The 22,569-nt window shown below is 47.8% G+C and overlaps 10 protein-coding genes across 10 annotated transcripts; 4 read left to right on the forward strand and 6 right to left on the reverse strand.

Moving 5' to 3' along the window:
- Window positions 1–273: 273 nt before the first annotated feature.
- On the reverse strand, window positions 274–3,045 carry N7503_011758 (uncharacterized protein; the record flags this gene model as incomplete). The annotated part of the gene is made up of 5 exons (XM_057071304.1): window positions 274–992; window positions 1,042–1,440; window positions 1,495–2,403; window positions 2,452–2,977; window positions 3,031–3,045. The coding sequence occupies 5 exons, from the start codon at window positions 3,043–3,045 to the stop codon at window positions 274–276; spliced, it is 2,568 nt and encodes an 855-aa protein (XP_056917915.1).
- Window positions 3,046–4,386: 1,341 nt separating this feature from the next.
- On the reverse strand, window positions 4,387–6,146 carry N7503_011759 (uncharacterized protein; the record flags this gene model as incomplete). Its single annotated transcript, XM_057071305.1, has 2 exons — window positions 4,387–6,064; window positions 6,115–6,146. 2 exons carry the CDS (start codon window positions 6,144–6,146, stop codon window positions 4,387–4,389), a joined length of 1,710 nt encoding a protein of 569 aa, XP_056917916.1.
- A 272-nt stretch (window positions 6,147–6,418) lies between these two features.
- On the forward strand, window positions 6,419–7,528 carry N7503_011760 (SDR family NAD(P)-dependent oxidoreductase; the record flags this gene model as incomplete). Its single annotated transcript, XM_057071306.1, has 5 exons — window positions 6,419–6,514; window positions 6,569–6,684; window positions 6,738–7,216; window positions 7,273–7,409; window positions 7,460–7,528. 5 exons carry the CDS (start codon window positions 6,419–6,421, stop codon window positions 7,526–7,528), a joined length of 897 nt encoding a protein of 298 aa, XP_056917917.1.
- A 1,249-nt stretch (window positions 7,529–8,777) lies between these two features.
- Window positions 8,778–10,307, forward strand: N7503_011761 (alpha-L-arabinofuranosidase B; the record flags this gene model as incomplete). The annotated part of the gene is made up of 1 exon (XM_057071307.1): window positions 8,778–10,307. The coding sequence occupies one exon, from the start codon at window positions 8,778–8,780 to the stop codon at window positions 10,305–10,307; it is 1,530 nt and encodes a 509-aa protein (XP_056917918.1).
- Window positions 10,308–10,536: 229 nt separating this feature from the next.
- N7503_011762 (cytochrome P450) lies at window positions 10,537–12,269 on the reverse strand (the record flags this gene model as incomplete). The annotated part of the gene is made up of 3 exons (XM_057071308.1): window positions 10,537–10,913; window positions 10,966–12,118; window positions 12,168–12,269. The coding sequence occupies 3 exons, from the start codon at window positions 12,267–12,269 to the stop codon at window positions 10,537–10,539; spliced, it is 1,632 nt and encodes a 543-aa protein (XP_056917919.1).
- Window positions 12,270–12,731: 462 nt separating this feature from the next.
- Window positions 12,732–13,736, reverse strand: N7503_011763 (uncharacterized protein; the record flags this gene model as incomplete). The annotated part of the gene is made up of 1 exon (XM_057071309.1): window positions 12,732–13,736. The coding sequence occupies one exon, from the start codon at window positions 13,734–13,736 to the stop codon at window positions 12,732–12,734; it is 1,005 nt and encodes a 334-aa protein (XP_056917920.1).
- A 253-nt stretch (window positions 13,737–13,989) lies between these two features.
- Window positions 13,990–14,445, reverse strand: N7503_011764 (RidA family protein; the record flags this gene model as incomplete). Its single annotated transcript, XM_057071310.1, has 1 exon — window positions 13,990–14,445. One exon carries the CDS (start codon window positions 14,443–14,445, stop codon window positions 13,990–13,992), a length of 456 nt encoding a protein of 151 aa, XP_056917921.1.
- A 666-nt stretch (window positions 14,446–15,111) lies between these two features.
- On the forward strand, window positions 15,112–17,360 carry N7503_011765 (Zn(II)2Cys6 transcription factor; the record flags this gene model as incomplete). Its single annotated transcript, XM_057071311.1, has 6 exons — window positions 15,112–15,275; window positions 15,328–16,198; window positions 16,258–16,318; window positions 16,373–16,511; window positions 16,565–16,625; window positions 16,674–17,360. The coding sequence occupies 6 exons, from the start codon at window positions 15,112–15,114 to the stop codon at window positions 17,358–17,360; spliced, it is 1,983 nt and encodes a 660-aa protein (XP_056917922.1).
- Window positions 17,361–19,393: 2,033 nt separating this feature from the next.
- On the reverse strand, window positions 19,394–19,878 carry N7503_011766 (uncharacterized protein; the record flags this gene model as incomplete). Its single annotated transcript, XM_057071312.1, is given in 2 exon segments — window positions 19,394–19,423; window positions 19,441–19,878. The coding sequence occupies 2 exon segments, from the start codon at window positions 19,876–19,878 to the stop codon at window positions 19,394–19,396; spliced, it is 468 nt and encodes a 155-aa protein (XP_056917923.1).
- A 600-nt stretch (window positions 19,879–20,478) lies between these two features.
- N7503_011767 (uncharacterized protein) lies at window positions 20,479–22,227 on the forward strand (the record flags this gene model as incomplete). Its single annotated transcript, XM_057071313.1, has 2 exons — window positions 20,479–20,874; window positions 20,947–22,227. 2 exons carry the CDS (start codon window positions 20,479–20,481, stop codon window positions 22,225–22,227), a joined length of 1,677 nt encoding a protein of 558 aa, XP_056917924.1.
- Between the last annotated feature and the right edge of the window lie 342 nt (window positions 22,228–22,569).

Below are 22,569 nucleotides of genomic sequence, written 5' to 3' on the forward strand. Positions count from 1 at the left end.
ATTTGAGGCTCACGATGGAATGATTTAATGATGACAATGTCAGGTATATACCCTATGAACAAACTCCAAGCCATCTCAATGCTAGGTATTGCTTGGTGGACCAGACTCAGTCTTGCCTAATATCACTTAACTTGAGACTTGGGATTTTTGCTACCCGGGTTGTCAAGCAACTTCATTAGACCACGAAACCTTTCGTAAACCATTATAATCTTATTCATTAAAATCATATCATTATTCTTGTGGTATCTATAAAACGAAAATATCCCTCCAGTACTAATACAAAATCTTCCGTTCTCTTAACGGAAGAGTCGGATCATACTTATCCCAAATAATCCTATTCTTCCCATCAAGATGCGCCCCCTCATCCGTGATACTAATAATCGAATCCGTCTCCATTACCTCATGCCGACTAAACCCAAACTTATCCCTTGGGATCCACAGCGTAGGCGCAGGAGATGCAATACAAGGCTCCCAATACGCCGTCCTCAACTCCTCAGGCGAATAAGAAACCTCGTCAAGATTCTTCCGCACTTTGCGTCTCAGCGCAGCGTAATCCTTGTAGATATTTGGATGGAACCATCTCCAAAACGCAAGACTGCGTGAGCGACGCTGTTCGTTGATCTCGTTCCGGATAATCTCTTTTTCCTGAAGATGTTCTTCCTCTGCGTCTAGAGATCGGGGAAGGAAGCTGTTCAATGGTGTTAAGGCTTCGTTTAGCGAGATGTGCGCTAGGATGTTGACGACGAGGAATATGGCCATTATGATAACTGGGCCAATTGCGCCTTTGATTGCGCAGAGACCAATCATGCATACCTCGGCTATGTAAAGGCCTGTTAGGAGGTGTTGGAGTGCCCGTGGGTAGACTAGGCCTTTTGTGTCGATTTCGATGTCGTAGACGAAGAAGAAGTTGTATCGGTAGGCTTGGTAGACCAGGTATAGGCCAATGAAAGAGAAACCGAGGATTAAGGGTGCGATGCATGAGTATGTTAATGCTGAGGGATTGTTAGCTTGGTACAGCATAGTGGAAAGGGACATGCGTACCGATTACACCCATATTGGTAAAAACAGGGAAGACACTTCCCCAGCTGAGAGTGGCAAGTTGCGCCCATTTATTGTACAATCGACGAGGAGAATGGGCGAAGAACTTGTTTACAATTCGGAAGATTAGGGCACTGGCGATCTGCACTAATGCCATTGAGCTCATGCTCAGTCCTTGAAGGAGGAAGTAGGAGATGTAGAAGTTTGTTGCCTTGGGCAAATTCTTTGCCAGGAGGTCCTTGATTGACAAGGGATTTTTGATGATCTGTGCCGTTGCTGCTGATGCTGCCGATGTCAAGGTCGTCACTAGGAATACCTGTACCACTTGGAACACGAAGACAGCACTTTGAGTGAATAATTCAACCCGTGACAGAGACGGGACACCGGATCGTCTGGCGCAGACTTGAAATAGGTTAGCTGAATTAGCTCGTAAAGAGTTGAAGAAAAGATACATACTTCTGCAGATAATTGGAACCAAGGACATCAACAGTGCAAGAGCTGCTGATGGTAGCAGACCTTCAATGGCACCCTTGACGAAACTAGGCAGTTTCAAGATGAATCCCAAGAACGGGATGATTTGGCAAAGATAAGTGATGTTTGAGATTGTTCCCACGATAGCAGCAGGGAACGACCAGAAGATGACCATCACTGCTAGGAAGCCCTGAACGGCGAATCTGCGAACTACACGTTGTTTCCAGCTGATATTTAACGCCGACCAGACGACTTCTGAGGGAGAGACTCCAATATAGCGTGGAGTCATGTGGTACGGCTGGTGATGAGATAGAGTCTGCAAGGCAACCTGGGCATCATTTTGCGTGTTGAATTCAATGAAAACCGCAGAGAGCTGTTTAGCATCGCCTTCCTGATGTTTTAGCTGAAGAGAGAGAACCTCCTCTGAGACTCTAGCCAGTTCCTCACGGTAATAGTGGATGGAATCAACCTTCTTGCCGAAAAGTATCTTCAGCTTGTGCGTAGGCCGCTTGACCTTCTGGGACCATGCAGGGTTACTGGACTCGCAGTCCAAGCAAGTCTCGGCAGAAAACTCGCCCTTTTTGATAGCTTGCATGCGCGCCTTGTTTGCGCGTCGAATTAGTTTTGTTTCAGCAGCCTCCAATTTGTAGGCGTATTTGTCACGCTTATCGACCAAGTCGGCCAATTCCTTGCAATTGGACGTGATCCAAATTTGTTGGATCGCGTTACCAAAGACGCTTCGAAGCTTCTTTTCGTTCCTGTAATCTGGTGGCACGTTCATGAAGAGCACAGTCCGTGATGACATCCGGGAGGCGTATGCCGGGGAGTTCAGATAGACCTGGCGCAGATTTGCGTAGTATAAACTCTCCCGCACAACGACGTAAAAAACAAAGGCTGTTGCGGTTAGTAAATTGCTAGGACAAGGAACACGCGAGCACTAACTGAAGTAGACACATGCGACGATAACATTGGCGTAGTATTTAGTCGGATTTTTAACATTGCTGAAACTGAGAACGTCCAGCTGCGTGTTACCATTCCCGCCGGTAGCGTGGATTGGAAACAGAATGGGCCATGTAAGCACACAACCCATGAAACATATAGCACATAAAACCCGCAGAAATCGTAAAAACAGATAGCCATCAAGAGATGAGTGGTGCAAAACATGATTGTCTTCGATTTTCAAAAAGTCACCCACCCAGTTGACCCAACCTGAGGGTAATTCGGGACTCCTTTGGTGGTCATGTAAATCGGGTATATGAGATCTTGGTGCGTACCACCGTCGTTGCGTTCGTCGAAAAATCAAAAATAGACCAACCCAGAAGAGTGCGTATATGAAAGCAGGAAGGAAAGTCATTAATAGCGCCGAGGACGACGAACTTCCACTGCCAGTGAGACCGCTGGCGATATCGCCCGAGGTTGACGACGAATCCCCTCGCGAGGAACCGACATTTGGGTCATTGTTTGGGTCCTGGGTTCATCGTTAGCTATGCAATTGGCCTATAGGGCTGACCAGGTATTTACGGTGAGACTCGACATTGTAGCGTTGATGCCTGTCAACACCCGGCTGAGAGGGGCCGGGGATTATTTGAAGTGCACTTGAAAAATAGTGCAAATTAGCTGGACCCATAATTTCTCCGTTAAAGAAAAAAAACATGTCGGCCGGGCCTGCGGGTCTCGCTTTTGACCTGTCAACCGAGATCAGATTGGCATGTACTGGGACGATCGCTGATAGGTCGGTCGTATTGCACCAAGCCCTCGGGGCATGATAGTCTGTCGATCCCACAGTTCGCCGGTTCGCGTACGCAATGCTGCATCTCCAGGAGCAAAGGCCAGAACTTTCTGACCAGTGAATTCTGTTCTTTTATGTCCCACACACCCGTGCATTGATCTTTGAGTAACTAACAATGCGAAAAAGAAAAAAGAGAACCAGGGCAAAAGCCGAAGTGGGTCCTGGAGGAATCAAACTATCGATAGGGGTGGAGCTATGCCGATCGCTGATCGTGGGTCGTGGATCGCTCCCCCTGAGTGCATAGACCAAGTTTTTGCTTCCACGCCATTCGCAGACCAATGGTTCTGACGTGACGCACATTGGCACGCCGGGCTGGACAAAATATGTCAGCTGCATGAGATAGCGATACGCGCTAATGGGCGGGGCCTTTGGGCCGGGGCGTCATTCCTTAGCAGATAATCCTCTTTTGTGCAACAATAGCCTGTCTTATCCTCCAATAAGGCTGATGTGGTGTGGGAGAAGCTTTCTTGACAGCGTCATGGCCCTCGTTCTGGGCAGGCTGTCATATTTTTCAGCGGAGCACGCAAGGGATGCCTCTGGACCTGTACATTATATGTAGGTTTTGGCGGTGATGGTCTGGAAGGGGACTTGGGTTACAGTGCATACGAATGTTTGGTGAGCGCTGCATGTTTATGAACGTGCGCGTCAAGAAACGCCTCCTAGGGCTGCAGCGAGAAGTCGTGTTCCAATCCTCGGTTCTTGATTTCCTAGGTTTGGTTCTCCACTCGCGTGTAACTGTGAGGGATCACCCCTGATTTTGCTACGGTGTGACAAGATACGCACGGGTCGATCCCGGTGGGGATCCGGTTCGAAGGGGTGGATGTGCGGGCTGGTTCATGCAGCTAAGTGTCATGTCTGCAGGTCTTAAACTCTATAGACCTCGAGAGAACCCCACAGAATGACGAGGCGTGGTAATATGAACAAACTTGGAACTTGATTTCATGCAGACATTCATTTTTGAACAGCTGCCAATTCCACGGTTAGCGATGTTGTATAATCTGTAAAACAATGCGATCAAAATATTCGGAATACATGTATTTAAGCACAAATGGGGGGATAGAAAAACAAAGTAGCCAAGCTTATTCAAACTATGGCGCTAATTTCCTTCCTTGCTCAAATACCGCTGCTGCCTTGAGAACCATCGCATCTTCCCATCTCCTTCCGACGAGCTGCATACCAATCGGCAGTTTCACCTCAACATGATTTGAATCCCAACCGAATCCACAGGGCACATTCAGAGCCGGATGTCCAGTGACATTGAATGGTGCTGTATTGGTAGTCACCCCAACAGCGACCGACACCTTATCCATCACGCTGGAACTAGACCCTTCGGCATCAGCCTGCATTTTCGGATGCGGCATAGCAACAGTCGGGGCACAAGGCGTGATGAGAATATCCACCTCGGTCAAAGCTCGATCATAAGCCGCCCGCAGCTCAAACACTTTACGGTGGGCCTTGGCTTCAACGCTCGGACCAAATTGTTCCTTTAGAAACTGACCGCTAAGCATCATATTCATTGCTGCCGGGTTCGTCGCTGTCATCAATTCGTACATTTTCTGGTCCGGAGGCCAGCGAGCTTGAATATGTGGCGGGAGGAATGATAGGAAGCCCGATGTCTTGCCTTGACATGCCCATTCGGACATTGACATCCTGGTCGAAGCTGTCCAAATGAGTGCTCCCTGTCGATGCATGGGGACCGAAACGTCTATTACTTCGGCTCCGGCTGCGGTGAAGCACCGCCGGGCTGCCTCAAGTACCGTGTCGCGAACCTGATCTGACAATCCCATGACCTCAAAGGATTCGACGAGCAAACCAATCTTCAAACCAGAAACAAATCCCTGCCCATCTTCAAGGATTCTTGTTTTGATGTTCCCTAAGATTTTAGGGTAATTTGGCACCTGGTCTCGCAGCGGTGATTCAGGAGTCATGCGTGGGTCTATTCCGTCATACCCTGCCATCACCTGTAGTAACATAGCAATGTCTTCAAGATTCCCCGCCATCGGCCCCAAATGATCAATCATCGGCGCTAAAGGCACAGCTCCTGTATATGGGACCAAGCCATACGTGGGTTTCAATCCATAAATCCCGCTATAGGAAGCAGGTATCCGGACAGAACCAGCCTGATCACCGCCAATCGCAATATCGACCGTTTCTCCACAAGGACCTTGATCTTCCCCGTGCAAGAGCCTTGCCGCAACAAGCGCTGCTGAGCCACTACTACTTCCGCCCGCGGTATATCCTCGAAGCCGGGGATTATGCACCGGACCCGTCGCAGCACTATAAGACAGCGGCGACGCGCAATAATTCTCGCAAGTCGAGGACCCTTTGATGGTAGCGCCGGCTAACAGAACTCGGGATACCACTAATGCATCGATTGGAGAAACAGGCAGATGACCATCTGCACATAATAGCTCTGTAAATGTCCCGACTGTTGTCGGGATACCGCCGATGGAGATGTTGTCTTTAATGGCGATGGTCTTTCCGTGGAGGGTCGTGCTGGTCGGGTTTTGAGCAACGAGCTCAAAGCGATGTCGCCATGCATTCAGAGGATTCTCCTCCTTTTCTGGCTCTGAGAATACTCGAGGCGTAGTTGTTGCCACAGGAGATAGACTGGGGTGGACGTAATCATCTTCTACTTGGATTTGTCTCATGACTGCTTCTGCGGATTGTAGCAGATGTAGATAATCTTCTGCTTCTTGGGCATCTCGTATCTGGATACCAAGACTTGATGCCGCATTTTGTAAGTCTCGTATAGAGATTTTGGATCTGATCGGTGTTAGGAATTTGGCTCGAAGGGCTTCGAGGTTCGTACGTACTGCGTCTTATCGGCTAAGAAGGCCACGGACATTGTGCAAATGTAAAACCTTGACGCTTTTAGTGTGTAATATAATGGAACTTTGAAATTATTGCCGGATTGGTCAAGGTTATGTTGTTTTCTAATGTATAAAGACATCTGCTTGGAGAGCAATTACTCCAACAGCCCCAGTCGGACATGCCGCCGCTAGTTCGCAGCGCCCGCCGCTCATATCAGCTTCCCCACTTTACATAACAGAGCATCGCATATAAACCCGAGCCTCACTTACTTATACAATTTCTAAGTCTCAACTACGTATATGGATAATGGCTTCCCTTAGTGTTTTGGATTTGTTCAATGTGAAGGGGCGCGTTGCGGTTGTGACCGGTGGGAGCAGTGGAATAGGATTGATGATTTCCAAGGTGCGAAACCAATGCAAGACCAACGAACAAAACTAACGATCAGTATTTCGTTAGGGACTGGTTCAAAATGGAGCTAAGGTTTATCTGGTCGCACTACCAAGTGACCCCATCGCGGAGGTAGTCGAGGAACTCAACATATTGGGACAGGAAACGGGTGGACAAGCCGAAGGGTTAGTGACTTTCAAATGTTTTTTTCATGTTGCTCAGACTGATATCTTTTTAGGATACCCTGCGATATCTCATCAAAGAACTCCATTAAAGAGCTTGGCGAGAAAATCTCTCAAAAAGAAAAAACACTAGATATGCTCATCTCCAACGCTGGAATCCGCCGCGATCCCCCACAATCCTGCAATGTTCTTACCGCGCCACTGGAAGAACTCCAAGCCTCAATGTGGTCTCTCCCACAAGAAGACTGGGAAAATACTTTCCGTGTCAACACCACCGCCCATTATTTCCTCAGTATTGCTCTTCTGCCACTACTTGCCGCAGCTGCCGACCAGCCGATAGGCGATGGACGCAAGGGTCGAGATGAAGGCCGAGGAGTGATTGTTGTTACAAGTTCTTGTGCGAGTATGCACAATGTGACAAATGTGGATTTGACAAGCTATGCGACAAGCAAGGCAGCCACCGACCACCTGGTCAAGTTGCTGGCAGCGAAATATAATCGATTTTACGTGCGTGTTGTCGGCATTAACCCTGGATGTAAGTTTATTTCCTCTCTCTTTTCTGTTTTCCACATTGACTAGATGTGCTACTAGTTGTTCCGAGTAATATGAATCCCGTTGGCGCGGAAGGGAATGTCTTCAGCTCCTTGTTTGATAAGGTTCCGGCGAAGAGGGCGGGTTGTTCTGAAGATATTGCGGGGACGGTATTATATTTAGTGAGCAAGGCGGGGGTAAGTCAATACCCATTTTGGCCTCGGCTACCACTAACAGGTCGGACTAGGCATATGTTGATGGGGTCTCACTCTGTGTGGACGGTGGTCGAATCTTGCTAGCGAATGGGCAGGAGTGATGGTGTAGATAGTCCGATAAGAAAGGAAAATCATGGTCATACTTCAATCACTAAGTCTCACAGTTAGAGCACCCATGGAATGATCAACATCATCTGAGATAGATACAGTCAGTTACTTTCATGGGCTCTCACTGTCCACGTGATATACCCGTGAGGATGACTGGACCCGCTTCGGACCGACCCGCGGGGAAACAAGAGTTGTATGACCCTTCGCATAGTAGAGAGAGATTCGTAAAATATTGAGGGGCTATCGAAGTATTAGGAACAGCACATGACCGGATACCTACTGGGCCTCGGGAGAACTCCATCACAGTAGTGTTAGGAACATGATTCACTAAATTAATTAGCAAAACCTTGGAAGTCGAGCCGGATGTCCATCGGTGTCACCCTTTCCCCGCCTTAGGCCCCACTAGCAATGTGACCACGTCCAATTCCGATTCATGAGATCGCTGTGCCCTGCCAAGCCCGGCACTCCTGAAGAAATAAATGGCGTTCGCCACAAGCAAAAAGGAAGAGCCGTGATTCCAGGGGCTCAAACTAGTCCACAAATGGGATGGCAATATTCTCCTCAGGGCAAGGCGAATGTGCCGATGGATGGTAGGGCCTGGGGCCCCGCATCTTCAGGAACATTAAGTTCGGGCGCCACATTTTACTCCGGTTAAGCTTGTCTACTTCCAGTTTAGATACGTTTGATGCTTCGGTTAAATGCTCCCCCGCTGAGGAGAAATGGGAAAAAGCCCGGTGGGACAAATCACTTTGTTCCAAAAGGTTAGTTAACTTTGAACTCGTGAGCAGCAGGGGTGGAACAACATGACCCGTTCAAGCCAGGAAACGTCGGTCAAAACCCCTGATTTGCAATTTTTCCGCGATTGTTCAGTTTCAATTCGTTGAATAGAGGACTCATTATATAATATAGTTCTCGAAGTAGTGTGGCTGGAATTTAATTTATAGCAGGTATTAACCGAGCTCTTAAAAGCTAGAGCTCGCTTATACTAGTGAGCAAGTAATGTATACCCGATCTGTGATCATTGGCGGAGAAATGCAGCCTTGGAACCACTATAGCAACGCGTGACATTCTTCAAGAAAATAAGTATCTTGGCATATAAAATAAAATATATAAATAAGCTAGTTACTTCACAGTAGATTCTGTTAGATGTACCTATTCTCCAGTGACCGAGTATCCAGTCGCTGAATTCAAAAGGTCCATAGGTGTGCCCATTCCATAGCACCCAAGCCAGCATAATCAAACATGCTCTCACGACCGAGCATCGTCCAGCGCGCCTGGGCACTTGCCCTAGGAGTTATCGCTGGGAGCACCCTTGTGCTAGCCGGACCTTGTGATCTCTACGCGTCTGGCGACACGCCTTGCATTGCCGCACATAGTACCACTCGCGCTCTATACAGCGCATACTCCGGCAGCCTTTACCAGGTTAAACGCGGCTCAGACAGTGCCACAACTGCCATCGTGCCGCTCACCGCTGGAGGTGTCGCAAATGCCGCTGCCCAAGACACATTCTGTGCCAACACAACCTGCCTTATCACGATCATCTATGATCAGTCCGGTAATGGAAACCACCTCACCCAAGCTCCACCTGGCGGCTTTGATGGTCCTGAATCCAATGGCTATGATAACCTGGCCAGCGCAATTGGTGCACCGGTTACGCTGAATGGCAACAAGGCTTATGGCGTCTTTGTTTCGCCCGGCACGGGCTACAGAAACAACGAGGCCTCCAACACGGCTACGGGAGATGAGCCAGAGGGCATGTATGCTGTTCTTGACGGTACTCACTACAACGGTGCTTGCTGCTTCGACTATGGTAATGCCGAGACTAGCAGCACTGATACTGGTAACGGTCATATGGAGGCTATCTACTATGGCGACAGTACCTCTTGGGGCTATGGCTCTGGCGACGGTCCTTGGATCATGGCCGATCTGGAGAATGGCCTTTTCTCTGGCTACAGCGCTACAGAGAACAGTGCTGACCCGTCGATCTCCTATCGATTCGTTAGCACGATCGTCAAGGGCGAGCCAGACCAGTGGGCCATCCGTGGTGGAAACGCTGCATCCGGCTCTCTATCAACGTACTACAGCGGCGTGCGCCCATCTGCATCGGGCTACAACCCGATGAGCAAAGAGGGTGCCATCATTCTTGGAATTGGCGGTGACAACAGCAACGGCGCCCAGGGTACTTTCTACGAGGGTGTGATGACCTCCGGGTACCCCACTGATGCAGTCGAGAACTCGGTTCAGGCTAACATTGTGGCTGCGAAATACGCTGTGACTTCACTTGTCGGCGGCAAAGCTCTTACCGTTGGCTCTACCATCTCGCTGCGGGCTACCACATCTGGATATACCACCCGCTACATCGCGCACACCGACACTACTGTCAATACCCAGGTTGTCACTTCCTCCAGCAGCACCACCCTCAAGGAGCAGGCTAGCTGGAAGGTTGTCACTGGCCTTGGTAACAGCGGTTGCTACTCGTTCGAGTCTGTCGATACACCCGGTAGCTACATTCGTCACTACAACTTCGCGCTGCTGCTCGCCGCCGATGACAGCACGAAGCAGTTCTATGAGGATGCGACTTTCTGCCCTCTTGCTTCTCTTAACTCGGCTGGTACTAACTCTATTCGATCATGGAGTTATCCTACCCGCTATTTCCGTCACTACGAGGATGTGCTCTACGTTGCAAGCAACGGCGGCGTTGACACCTTTGATTCGACCACCTCATTCAACGATGATGTGAGCTGGGTGGTTACTACTGCCTGGGCCTCTTAGGTACTGGTCAATGCTCAAAACTCTATGGAGTTCTAGTTTTTTAGTTGTACAGGGTCGACCCTGTAGATACCTTACGAGTCAAAATGTTGTAAATGCATCGACGAAGTCTAGTACATAAGCGTTATCTATGTGATTTACAGTTATGCCAATGTTGGAAATGAACAAACTTCTTGCTACGAATGACTTCCTAGTAATGCAAAGGGAACATAAACCGTGCCATGCTGAAAGCTTACTCCTTATAGTGCTCCTTGGTCCTCTGTTCCGCCAAATTCAAACACTCCGAGGTAACTGTGTCATCCCTAGGAATCAACCGAACCTTGAAGTCTTTTGGAATAGCAACTAAAGCCGTCTTGAACTGGTTGTACTCCACGTAATCCGTGTTAGGTGGGTTATCCTCACTTGCCACGATCTTGTATGAAGCAAGTAGACGGACCAGAGCACAATAAAGTAATCTGGATGCAATGAATTGACCGGAGCAAGCACGAGATCCAGAGCCAAAACTCAAATGCGGTAGACCGCTGACCTCTTTTTCTTCTGGTGGGTTCACGGACTTGAGCCATCTCTCCGGATCGAACTTGCCCCCGTCGGCACCGAAATGATCCACATCTAAATAGAAGGTTAGTATTTGCACTAGTAAGTTGATATTTGAGAGACATACCGTGGTTTCCAGCTTGAGCATTAATCAAAATCATCGTCTTGGGCGGGATGATCGCACCGTTCCAATTTACCTCCGTCACAGTCTTCCGGGGCAAACTCATCGAGCTGACAGTGTAGTAACGACCGGCCTCCTTGATGATAGCATTGACGTAGGGCACCTTCTCCTCTGAGATACAGCTAGTCCAAGCCTCCTTCACATCAGGATAGTATCGCTTAATATCCTCGTAGGCGCGATCTTGCCAGATCTGTCCTTCGGGAGTAGATAGCGAGCCGATAGCCGAAGTAAGGGTACCAGGAATTGTCTCAAACCCACCAGAAACCAGTGACAAACAGATGGAAGATACTTCCACACCGGTGAGCTTTGTTTCCTCATCCTTAAGGATAGCTGCAGAGATACACGGCTTGTCTGTTCCTTTTTTGATCATCTCGCGCACTTTATCAAGGAGGAGATTCAAGTAAGCATCACGGCGATCACGCAGCTCCTTCGACCGAGCCGTTTTCTCGTTGTTCGGCATGTAACGGAGAACAGGGATGTAATCTTGCAGATTCTCCGATGCGCTCCGGAGAAGGGAGATGGCGGACCCCACGTGAAGAATCTCACGCAAGAGATCGTCGTAGACAGCATCCATACGAATACCATAGCACAGCGTGAGAGTTGTGTTCAGAGCGTATCGCTGGATGTAGGGCCGCACACTAAGCTCGATTGCACCGTTTTTGCTGTCCAGGTGGAGATCACGGAGAATACAGTAGCTTTCCAAATCAAACATGGGGTAATAGTTGCGTAGAGCGGGTCTCCCCAAGGCCGTTCCGGCTGCCTTTCTCTTCTTTTTGCAAGAGTCATCCCAAGGAGAGGAGCCGATGGTAAATCCTTGCGTACTGCTTACCACGCCATGGAATGTGTATAGCTTTGGGCGGTCGATGATGGCATTTTGGTGTCCGAGAAGCATCTTGCGGCAGTCTTCGAAGGAGTTGACTACCACTGCACGCGTGTTGCCTAGCTTGATCTGGAAGACAGAGTGGCCGTATTGGCGCCACCATTTCTCACAGATACTTGCGTGGTCATCTCCTAGTTTGAGGAGGTGGCCGAAGACGGGTACTGAGCCGGGGATCTCTGGCAGGCCTTTGATGTGAGGAATGTCGGTCGCCAGGGTGCACTTTCGGCTGTTAGTGCAGTCTATGTGAAGGAGGACCTATCGGACTTACTTTATAGACCAAGTAGATGACTAGTGGGATTAATGCGATTGAGTAGCTCCAGGGCAGGACCGCCGGGAGGCTTAAATGATCCTCCAATTTTAATTCGATCATTATGTACCAGCACAAAAGGATGATTGTAGTCGATATTGAGGGTCAGTATGCAGGACCGTAGTCCTTAAATAAGCCCTCGATAATAGGATTCAAATGTTGAACCAAATGTACTGACAGTCGAGTGTCGGACGGTCCGACAGTCAATGCTATCTACTATGTCCGCTTACCCCACTATCGCATTCGGGCAGCTCTACTTACGTCAACGAAATCCAAATTGTTTGATTCATTCGACTGACCTTCATTACTTGTCTTGAAATATCTGGAATCATCTTCTCAACTCAGTTTATCTCTGTGCGCTTTGATATCCATGGAATAGTTCACTTTCGGAATGGTTCCAGGCATATGATCTGGTACATATTTTGATGAGATAAGGAAACAACCATGGATATTCACTTATGTCAGCTAGTGAGTGTGGCTAATAAAGAAATAAACATATGGAAGTATCCAGCAAAGTCTTGCTCATCAATATTGAGAAGCCAAGAATGCAGCAATCTTTAGATCCATCCACTCAGTATCGATCGGATTGGCACCCCCTCCCCCAATATGACCCCAAATCGACGGAATCACCGCCAATTCTCCACATTTAATAGACTGAAGCTCTCTCTCATTAGCCTCCCACTTGAAGTACTGGTCAGTCCGGCAGGGCATCAGAAGGATCCTAGCTGTCAAACTACCAAGAACATCCTCAAGAGTCCTCTTTCCATCCCCGATGAGACTTATATCTGATCGCTGCCACATCCCCAGCATGACCAAAAGGTCATCAGGATGCCAATCATCGTAGCCCTTCGCACCAGCCTCAGCCCAGTCATCAAGTATCTCGAAGCCAAACTTTCGAAAAAGTCGTTCCTCAAACCATTCAGCACTCGTCAACCACGCAGAGTAAGCTCTGCCAAAGGCATGCAGGCCTCGGAGCGGCGCGATATTTTTCGCACGGATATTCTTGTCATTGTAGTCAACTGAATGTAGCAATGCAGCCTTGGGGCCTTCTAGAAACTGGTAATTGTGCAGACTGGTTCTCGCCGATGAACATATAATCACCGCATTGCGGATCATTTCGGGATACATTGCAGTCCAGTGATAGGTACATTGACCTCCCATGGAAAAGCCGAGCATCACATCTAACGAAGGAATTCGCAGGTGCTCTGTGACCAAGGCATGCTGAGCTCTGACGCAGTCTCCATATTCGAGGGTATCAGGGAAATTTTCGGTGTTGGATGGACTTGAGGATTCTCCGTTGCCCAATAGCGCGACCACAATGACTCGATGACTTTTTAACACGCCATTGGTAAAGTTCAGAGTTTGATTAACTCTTCCCCGAAAGCACGTAGGAATCAGGGCAGCTTTTTGTCCTGTTGGATTGAACTCGCGATAAGCGACTCGGACTTTTGGCAGAGTGGTGCCGTTCTGGAAGGTGAAGTTCTCCAATTCGTAGTATTGGATTCCCTCTGAATCGATTGGAGAGGACATTATGGGTATATGAATTGTTGACGCTCAGTCGAAATGAAAACAGTATTCCATTGACATGTACGAGAAGAATCGGAAAGCCCGATAAGGAGAAAATTGCACAAGTGGCCCCATGCCCGCTAGTTGACCTTTAATTACACTGCGAGCCTTGTTATGACTCACCCCGCTTATGTTCTACATTTACAAGTCATTTTAATCCCTCTCAGTGGTACATCCCATCTGAAATTGTCATCTTTGGATAGATAGAAGATAAGATTTATGCTTCAAAGATAGCTGTAGCCTTAATCTCAACCATAAAACGAGGATCCGGCAACTCCTTAACTCCGATCGTTGCCCGGCTAGGCGCGCTCGCCCGATCCGCCCAAATCTTGTTCCACTCCTCATTCATCCCAGTATACTGGGTCTTCATATCCAAAATGTAAACAGTCGCGTCGACGATGTTATAGAGATTCGCTTTGCCGTTGGATGCACCTTGAATAATGCTTTCGATCCGACGCAAGACCGCAGCAGTTTGTTCTCTCACATCGGCTGTGAAGGTCCCGTCAGGGTTCTCGACAACTCCTTCGTATGTTCCATCTGGCTTGACGGCGGCAATTCCCGAGACATAGATGGTGTGGTGGGTGGAGGGTTGGACTACCCGTGCGTGGGAGTATCGGGTGGGCCCGGCTTGTTTCTCGGGGTCTAGAAGGAAGGATTGGCCGTTTGAGGACATTTTGGAGTCGAAAAGGAAGTTGATTTTGGGAAATCACTGGCTGTAGAATATGGCGGTCATTGTATCTGACCGGTCTTTATACAATTGATGCGACATTTGGAGTTGTTGCGCATGGCCCGATTAAGGGCTAGTGATAGCGGCATGACCGAAGCACCACTTGTGAGCTGTTTAGCCTGTGAATTCAGGCAACTCTACTCCAACGGCATTTAACATCCCCCTCAAACCTTGCTTGTTGCAATATGGGGACCTAGGTTGCTAAGGTCAAGATGAGAGGTTTTGCAGTATGTAATGGAAATGCATTGCATCCATCTTTCTCCACATCAGATAAGGCACGCTCCACCATGATAAATATCCATGATCCCATTGGCTACTAGACACCCATCCCCTTCCCCCGCACGAGACCAGGAAGGGCAGGTCTTCCAGATATGCACTGGAGAGGTGTCACGCATCACATCAAGCTTTATGTGGGAATGAGGAGTATTGAGAGAATAGAGAGAATCTGAAAGAGTTGCCTCTGGTTATTTCCAATCATATTAGTGCAGGTAGTGCAGATCTGACGCCAAACCGCCAAGGCGAAAACGGCAATTGCTAATCTAATGAATCTGAGCCTTATCTTCAACTTCCCCACTATCTTCCTGCCTCTCACTGTCTCGCCTCATGCCAAAAATGATGCTGGAGCCAGCCGCACGATCTGAAAACTCATGCAAGCGGTGCCACCGAAGAAAGAAACGTTGTGACAAGACCCTGCCACAGTGCCACGCGTGTCAACATGCCAAAGTCGCGTGTAGCTTCCTCGACGACGAAGCTCAAGTAGCTTCATACCCTATCGCGTATGACTCAATCTCAAATGGTCTTAGAGTAAAAGAAGACTGATTCAAATAGTTACGTACGGCAGTTAGAACGACGAGTCAAGGACCTTGAGCAGAGACTCGCATCCGCTCTAACAACCCAAGCATCCCACAATGAGCCATCGGCATATGCTTGGGATCACGATACAGAAGCTCATTTGAGTGATCTGGGCACCGCCTTCTTGCATTCCGACAGCGTCACAAATCATTCCCCCACACTACCATGCGATGCGAATCCGGTTCTAAATTTCGACCCTTTACCTGTTTCACCCAACAAGACGCGTGTCTCCGCCCCACGAACAGACAGCCTCGCCGAAGAGCTCAGGCTACTCTCGCTAGAAGCCGCAGCCGAACGATATCTAGGATCTTCCTCTGGGTTGTCATTGGCCAAACTCACTCAGACAGTTCTCCAGCGTTTATCACCAGATCAAGATGGATTCGTGTTTGATGGAGAAAGCGACGACAACCAACAGAGCCACGAGTCCGAACCAGATACATCCTCAAATTTGAATCCAATATTTTTCGAAATGCATCCTTCATTAGCCAGTCCGCTACCTTTGAATTCCTTATTGGGCAACACCGCCGAGGACTTTGAAGACTCAATGGCTCTCTCATTACTGGATGCTTCGCATATCAGCTATATTTTGGAATTTTATTTTGCTCATTCTCACACTCTATACCCGATGATTAGGAAAGGCGAATTCGAGGCTGTATTGTGGGGAACATATGCCGATCCACTGGATCCACTTGCTCAGTCTCCACTCTGGCAATTTAGAATCTGGATGGTTTTAGCAATAGGGTCTACAACTTACTGCTCTGTCTCCTTGATGGATGAGACTGAATCAGTTCAGTTTTTTAACAAGGCGATGACTTATTTTGAGTCAGCTATGGGATGTGGGGATTTGGTGAGAATTGAAGCCTATGAATCTGGACAAGATACTGTTACTGATGCATCATGAAACAGGCTGGCCTAGAAGTTTTGATGCTTCAAGTGTCATATTCATTTTTCAATAAGATTGGACCCAGTATGTGTGAAGGCTCACGGGTACTCTTGTTATCTCATCTCTAATAATCGATAGACACTTGGTTTTTAGTAGGGGTTGCTGCTCGAATGGCAACCGGAATGGGTCTCCATACAGCAGAAGTATATCAATCCCTGGCTGTAGATGCAGCAGAGCAACAAAAGCGAATATTCTTTTGTCTCTACATGATGGACCGGTATGTCTAGCTATCCTTCATTCGGATTTACCCGCAACTGACACTATTCCCAGCGTTGTGTCATTAGCGCTTGGTCGCCCTTTCGCAATCCAGGATGATGATATTACTGTGGAGGTCCGAGCCATATTCCAAAATTGAGGAACCCTTACTAATTCAATTTAGCCCTTTTCCGACGTCGACGACGAAAACATCAAACCGGACGGGATAACCTCTACGATAAATCTCGAGCCATCCACAATGGCCGTCCCACTCCACATCCTAGCACTCAGAAGAATCGCCAGCGACATCGGCACTCAGGTCCATTCTCCAAAATTTAGCCGACAACAAAGTCCCGAAGCCCGAGAAGAAACGCTCCAATCCCTCCACAAACGCTTGCTCGACTGGCGTCGCAGCATGCCATTCCCTCTGCCAGATCTTCAATCAAAGGTCCCGCATTTGTGTACAAGCTGGTTTGACCTGAACTATTATACTCACGTCATCATGCTCTACCGTCCCTCCCCTTTGAGCCCCAGCTTGGATCTTGCGAAAATGAAGATCTTGGCTGAGGCGTCAGGGATGGCAATACGGCAGGCTATTAATATGCATAGACAACGTCGTTTTGCGTATAATTGGCTAAATCTTGTGGCTATCTTTAACTCGGCTTTGTCTCTTATGTATACTTCTACTGCCCAGACGGACGACATTTCGTTGGTTTTGGATCATGCGAGGGCGATTGATGATCTGGAGCTGGTTGTTGAACTTCTGGAGGCTTTTTCGACGAAGTTCTCTTCTGCGAAGAAGATACAGGGGATGGTTCAGACTGTCTCGGCCAAGCTTAAAGTATATATGGTACCTGCTGTAGGTTATTGATAGGACATATTTGGATATGTTTGGATATGCGGTGAAGATTAAGAATACCCAGTGGAATTTATCTTCAATTTAGCATAGCACTATTGATATACCTCCCAAGCGAGCTGTCACCGCAAGGAAAACCCTCTAGCCGCTCTCATTTGTCTCATTCCTCCCACTTTATATGATCATCAAATTATTCAGTGAGACGGATAGAACACTATCACACAAATGTAAAAGAAGCAAGGCGAAGAAGCTGTCTAGCCTGCCATCGCTCCCTCGCGAGATCCAGAAGTCAATCCTAGACCTCAATCAGTTGTAATGTTGTAGACTCATAGCTTCCAACATCAAGTAACACATGCAACCCGTCTAGCTTCCGGGGCCGAATCTCGATGCATGCATCATGCCATCTGTATACTGTTTGTTTCGATCATGATAACCAGAGAACCCGCATTGAGTAGCTCAACATCTCAAGGGCTTCGTGGTAAAAAGGCGCGAAGTAGTGAACTTGAGACAATCTGATTTGTTTATTCTGCGCCGTAAAAGCGACCAATATAGTCATTATTCTCTCACTTCGTTAGCTCACCGGAATAGTGCCCAATGTACGAGATGAGTAGATAAAGCGTGTAATAGAGAATGAGAAGAAAATTGCGTGGCTCGTTGTCTATTCACACTATGATGTGAAAGGGCTAGGTGAAGAAAGTCGACGAAATGGCGCTGATAGATTTATCGGGTTGGGTGTGCGGGGTTGAAGGAAGAGAAAACGCCGAAGGAAAGAAACCGAATGCTTCAAGACGGCATCCGTCAAGAAAGTTGAAAGCACCAAAAGACGTAAAGATAGCTTCCAAGGTCTTTTGTGAAGATAAAGGCATATTTTGGACCGCATCAATATAGTCGTACTGCTACTTGGCGGTTCTCTCTCGGCACATGATCCGCGAGTTACCTACGCCCAGAAATCCGTCCAACGTTTCAATCCAAGAGTGTGGCACTCGGCATACAAGGCTGAATGGTATTGGCCTCACACAGTTTCTGAGTATGTTGTCAGAGCCTGGAGATCAATTGAGCGAGTCCTGTAGGTAGATCGGCGCTTCTTCCCCTTGTTATCCCCTTCATTCCTCTATTCAGCCACAATACCATCGGATTTCTCCATGTAGTAGCAAGCTGTCAGCCTGTGCTTCCATTTCTCCTCTGATCCTTAGCCAGCACCGCGTGCTGACATATGTCAAGCTACGGTCCCGAGGTCTACTAGGGCTTTGGACAGGCGAGCAAACTTGTTTCTATGGCCGTAAGCTATCTCCTCAGGGGTGAAAGCCCCAAATCCTTTCTTTGATGTCTGCATCGCTTCAAAAATACCTAATTTTATGCATATATTATACTCCTCCGCAAGTGTGGCAACGGGTATGATTACACGTAGCACATCTTTCTGGGCTTAAAGCCTCATGACACGCTTCGCCGCAACAACACTAATCTTAAGTTAGTGAAAAATATATCATCCTATCTTTGAAAGGACTTACACATAGCCAAACCCCCCTCATACCTGTCATCCCCTGAAATATATGAGTTGAGCCGATCCAATTATCTACTATGTCTGGTTGTTGGTGTGCTTGACCTCCTTCCTGATTGTTTTGTCCAATATCTCGGTTCGCATCGAGCTCTATGTTGCTTTCTTCCTTCAAGACAGCACGTGAGTATTAAGCAAAACTCATGAGTAATGACCACCTACTATATCGACTTCAGCATGAACCTCCTCTAGGGAAGAAAGCGATGGTTCTTCTTCGATCTCTAATTCCGGCACACCCCACCTGTGGGGTTCAAATAAGCTTCGTGGAACGGCGAAGAGAGACAGATTCTCCAAATGCCTTGAAAGGTGTCGATCAAAGGCAGTACCTCGAGTAAGTAATCTCTGACATAGATGACAGCGGGCATCTGTATCGAGTGGGAGATCAAATGAAGGCTGGTGGTGAAATTTAACATGTTCCACCCATTGGTGCCTTCTTTCATAGAGCCGATCAGGGGTCTTGCAGCGTGGGAATGTGCACACATAGGGCAGTAAGTCACTGTATATATGGCGCAACCAGGATTTTCTGTCACTGATTTGTACAATATGATAGCATAACTCGCATTCAAAGGGCTGGCCGGCCATGGCATCTTCTGGCGGGTTGAGTTGGGCAATCTCTCGATCACCCTCCATTGTCGATATTCCGTACGATGTCATAGATTGCTGCGATTCTGATTGTGCACCCCAAGAGTACAAATTTGGGTCTTTGTACTCAGTTTCCATGGTCTCCGAAGGAGCTGATGCCCTTTTGCCTTCCCCGGCAGCCCCATATCCGAACTTCTGGCGATGCCTTTCGCGGTACTTCAACAGTGCTCGCCGCTTGGAGATGGCAACTCCGAGTCGATTCAAAATACCATGATCTGCATAAGGAAATTTGGCATAGACGTGCTGTCGATCATTAGGTTCAAAGTTGGAGTAATCGGAGATTTTGATTTGCTGTAAGCGGTCATGCGAAGATGGGCACCGAATAAGTATAGACATTTCGTAAAGTTGGGTAATTACCTGAAGCATATCAGAGTAGATAAGATGGACTTCTTCTGCCGGATCAACTTCGAGTTCACTTTCTGCCATCGCTATGTCGGATGCCACCTCTGCAAGATCTTGCAAGTCCATAAATAAACGACGGAGCCGGCCGAGCTGCCTCATTACTTGACTTGTAATGTGGGATGCATCCCGCAATCGGTACTCCAAAGAGGATTGACATGTCTGGTGAGCACCTATGTTCGATACCCAAACCCGGAACCGTCCAAGTTCATCTTTCCATTGCGAAAGTCTGACTTCCGACTGGAATCTTTGTAGAATTCCGGACTCTAAAATGCATTCAAATTGGCCTTGGCATATCCCGACCTCAGATGATAATGTATTTTGGGTATCCATGTTCTATACTGACCTTACAATTTCTGAAGAAAAATGGTAAAACCCTCTGAAAAGACATTGTTACCCCGCTCTTGTCAGCTGGTATGTTTGAGGCTCTGGTTGGGCCGAATTTCAAGGCGGGGTCAGTGAATTGGCCAAGTATCAACACAAATTCATATAACTACTTCGATACCCCAATAGTTGCGTTGAAAAGGAAAAGACAACATGGTTACAGGTATTGAGACTACTGGATTGGTCCTAGCCATCCTTCCACTCATTATAAATCAGCTTGATAGCTATGTCCAGGGTGTGGAAACGATCAAGTCCTTCCGAACCAAGAGATATCGCCGGTATCTAGATGAACACGCAGCGATGCTCGGCGGACAGCATGCAATCCTGCTTAATTGTCTGGAAACAATTTTGGAAGATGTTGTTCCAGAGTATCAGATTTCGATACTCCTGGCAGATACGCAGGATCCACTGTGGGCGGATCCAATCCTTCAGAGAGATCTTAAACAAAGGCTAGGCCGGAGCTATACACCATTCTGTGACATCATGAGCCAGGTGTCCCACGTCTTAGAGGAACTTGCAATCAAAATGGGGCTCTCTTTGGGTACGGCAGTGAGTTGGCCTACTTATCACAGTCGTTTGGTGGGGTTTCCTAAACACATAGAGCTGACAAGACCTTTCCAGACCACAAAAACTCAGCCTTTCGGTGCATCCCAAGGATTTCAAAGAATCAAGGATATATTTTCGAAAAATATATGTAAAGAGCTTTTTCAAGATTTGGAGTATATGAACAACATCATCAGAACGCTTGTCGAGCAGTCTGTGACCCGAAGTACGCAGCGAAGACTTAAGACCAGATCGAAAGAATCGACGAGAAGGTACAAAGCAATTCGGCAAACAACAGCTAGCCTTTACGAGGCAATAATGAACAAAGCATATTGGCAATGTGCTTGTTTTGACACCCACACTCTTCATTTTTTTCTCAACAAGGATATCAACGTTTGCGAGCGGTTGGAACCGGACGGGGTTCGTTTGGTTTTCATGACGTCTCCAACCACCACAGCTTCTACTAAATGGCACGAGATACAAGCAAAGACAGCGGAAAATTGTTCTACAAGTGTCAATTTACCCCCGCCAATTATGACGCGATCGCGTACTTTACGCTCTGCTCCACCGCCAGCCAATTCAACCATCTATGCGACCCCTGGCACATCCAGCAATGCCCCTTCCTCCCAAATCTCAAACATATGTGAAGCAATTTATGGCTGTTTGACTCCCACCGACCAAGGACTACCCATTGGTTATTTATCTGACGGGAACTATACCCATAATTTCCAAGTTTTGAAAGCGGGAGCTGGAAAGTTCGAAGTGCACTCACTTGAAGACTTGCTTCTAGCATCACTGACGATCTCTGGAAACTTCCGCACACCTTTCATATTTCCCAAACGGGATCGTCGGTTTCTAGCAGCGAAACTGGCGAGTACCGTTCTTGAATGTCACGGCAGCTGGCTTCCATCCCGGTGGTCGTCTCGCAATATCATTTTTACCGGAAATATTACCTCCACGAATCTCGAAAAGTCGATTCAGACCCCTGTTATAGCTCGAAAATTATCTGATTACACAGAGTTTGAAGGTTATTCCCTCTCCGGGGCAGGATACAATGATATTCTTTTCCCTTTGGGGCTAGTTTTGATTGAGCTTTCACTTGGCCGCACAATCACCTCCCTTCATACCCCCGGCGATGGAGGCCAAGATGGGTCTACCGCACAGTTTGAACAGGTCAGAAGTTGGATATATGATGTTTGCTGCGAGTGTGGCCCAAATTACGGGGACGTTGTTCAGCAGTGCCTAATTTGGACCAAGACTCGTGAAGTGAACATTGAGAATGAGGAATTCCAGGCCGCAGTGTTTCAATATATCATAAAGCCTCTTGTTGAAGACTACAGACAATTCAATGACCCATGAGGCACGGGTGCAATACTTAGCTCTTGAATTCTCAACTCATCATTGTCAAAATCAAAATATGCCTCCATCTTAGGCTTCAATTTCGTTTCATTTAAGTAAGCGACTTAGAGCACCTCTTGCCGGCTCAAATCTGGTAGGCGCAAGTGGTGATCTTTTGAGATTATGAGCACTAAAATAAGTACAGTCACTGCATACTGACCCGACACCCCCGACCAACGTACAGGCGCCCATCACCAGATGTGGGTGGAGTCTATGATTGAACCAGCATTTTGGCGTGCCCCGCCCTCGTCGGAATGGCCGACAATAACTTATTCGAGATTGTCATGCCCCACGTTCTTCAAA

The sequence above is a fragment of the Penicillium pulvis genome (genome assembly GCF_028828015.1).
Source record: "Penicillium pulvis strain IBT 33274 chromosome Unknown scaffold_8_segment0_segment0, whole genome shotgun sequence".
Classification (NCBI taxonomy): Eukaryota; Fungi; Ascomycota; class Eurotiomycetes; order Eurotiales; family Aspergillaceae; genus Penicillium; species Penicillium pulvis.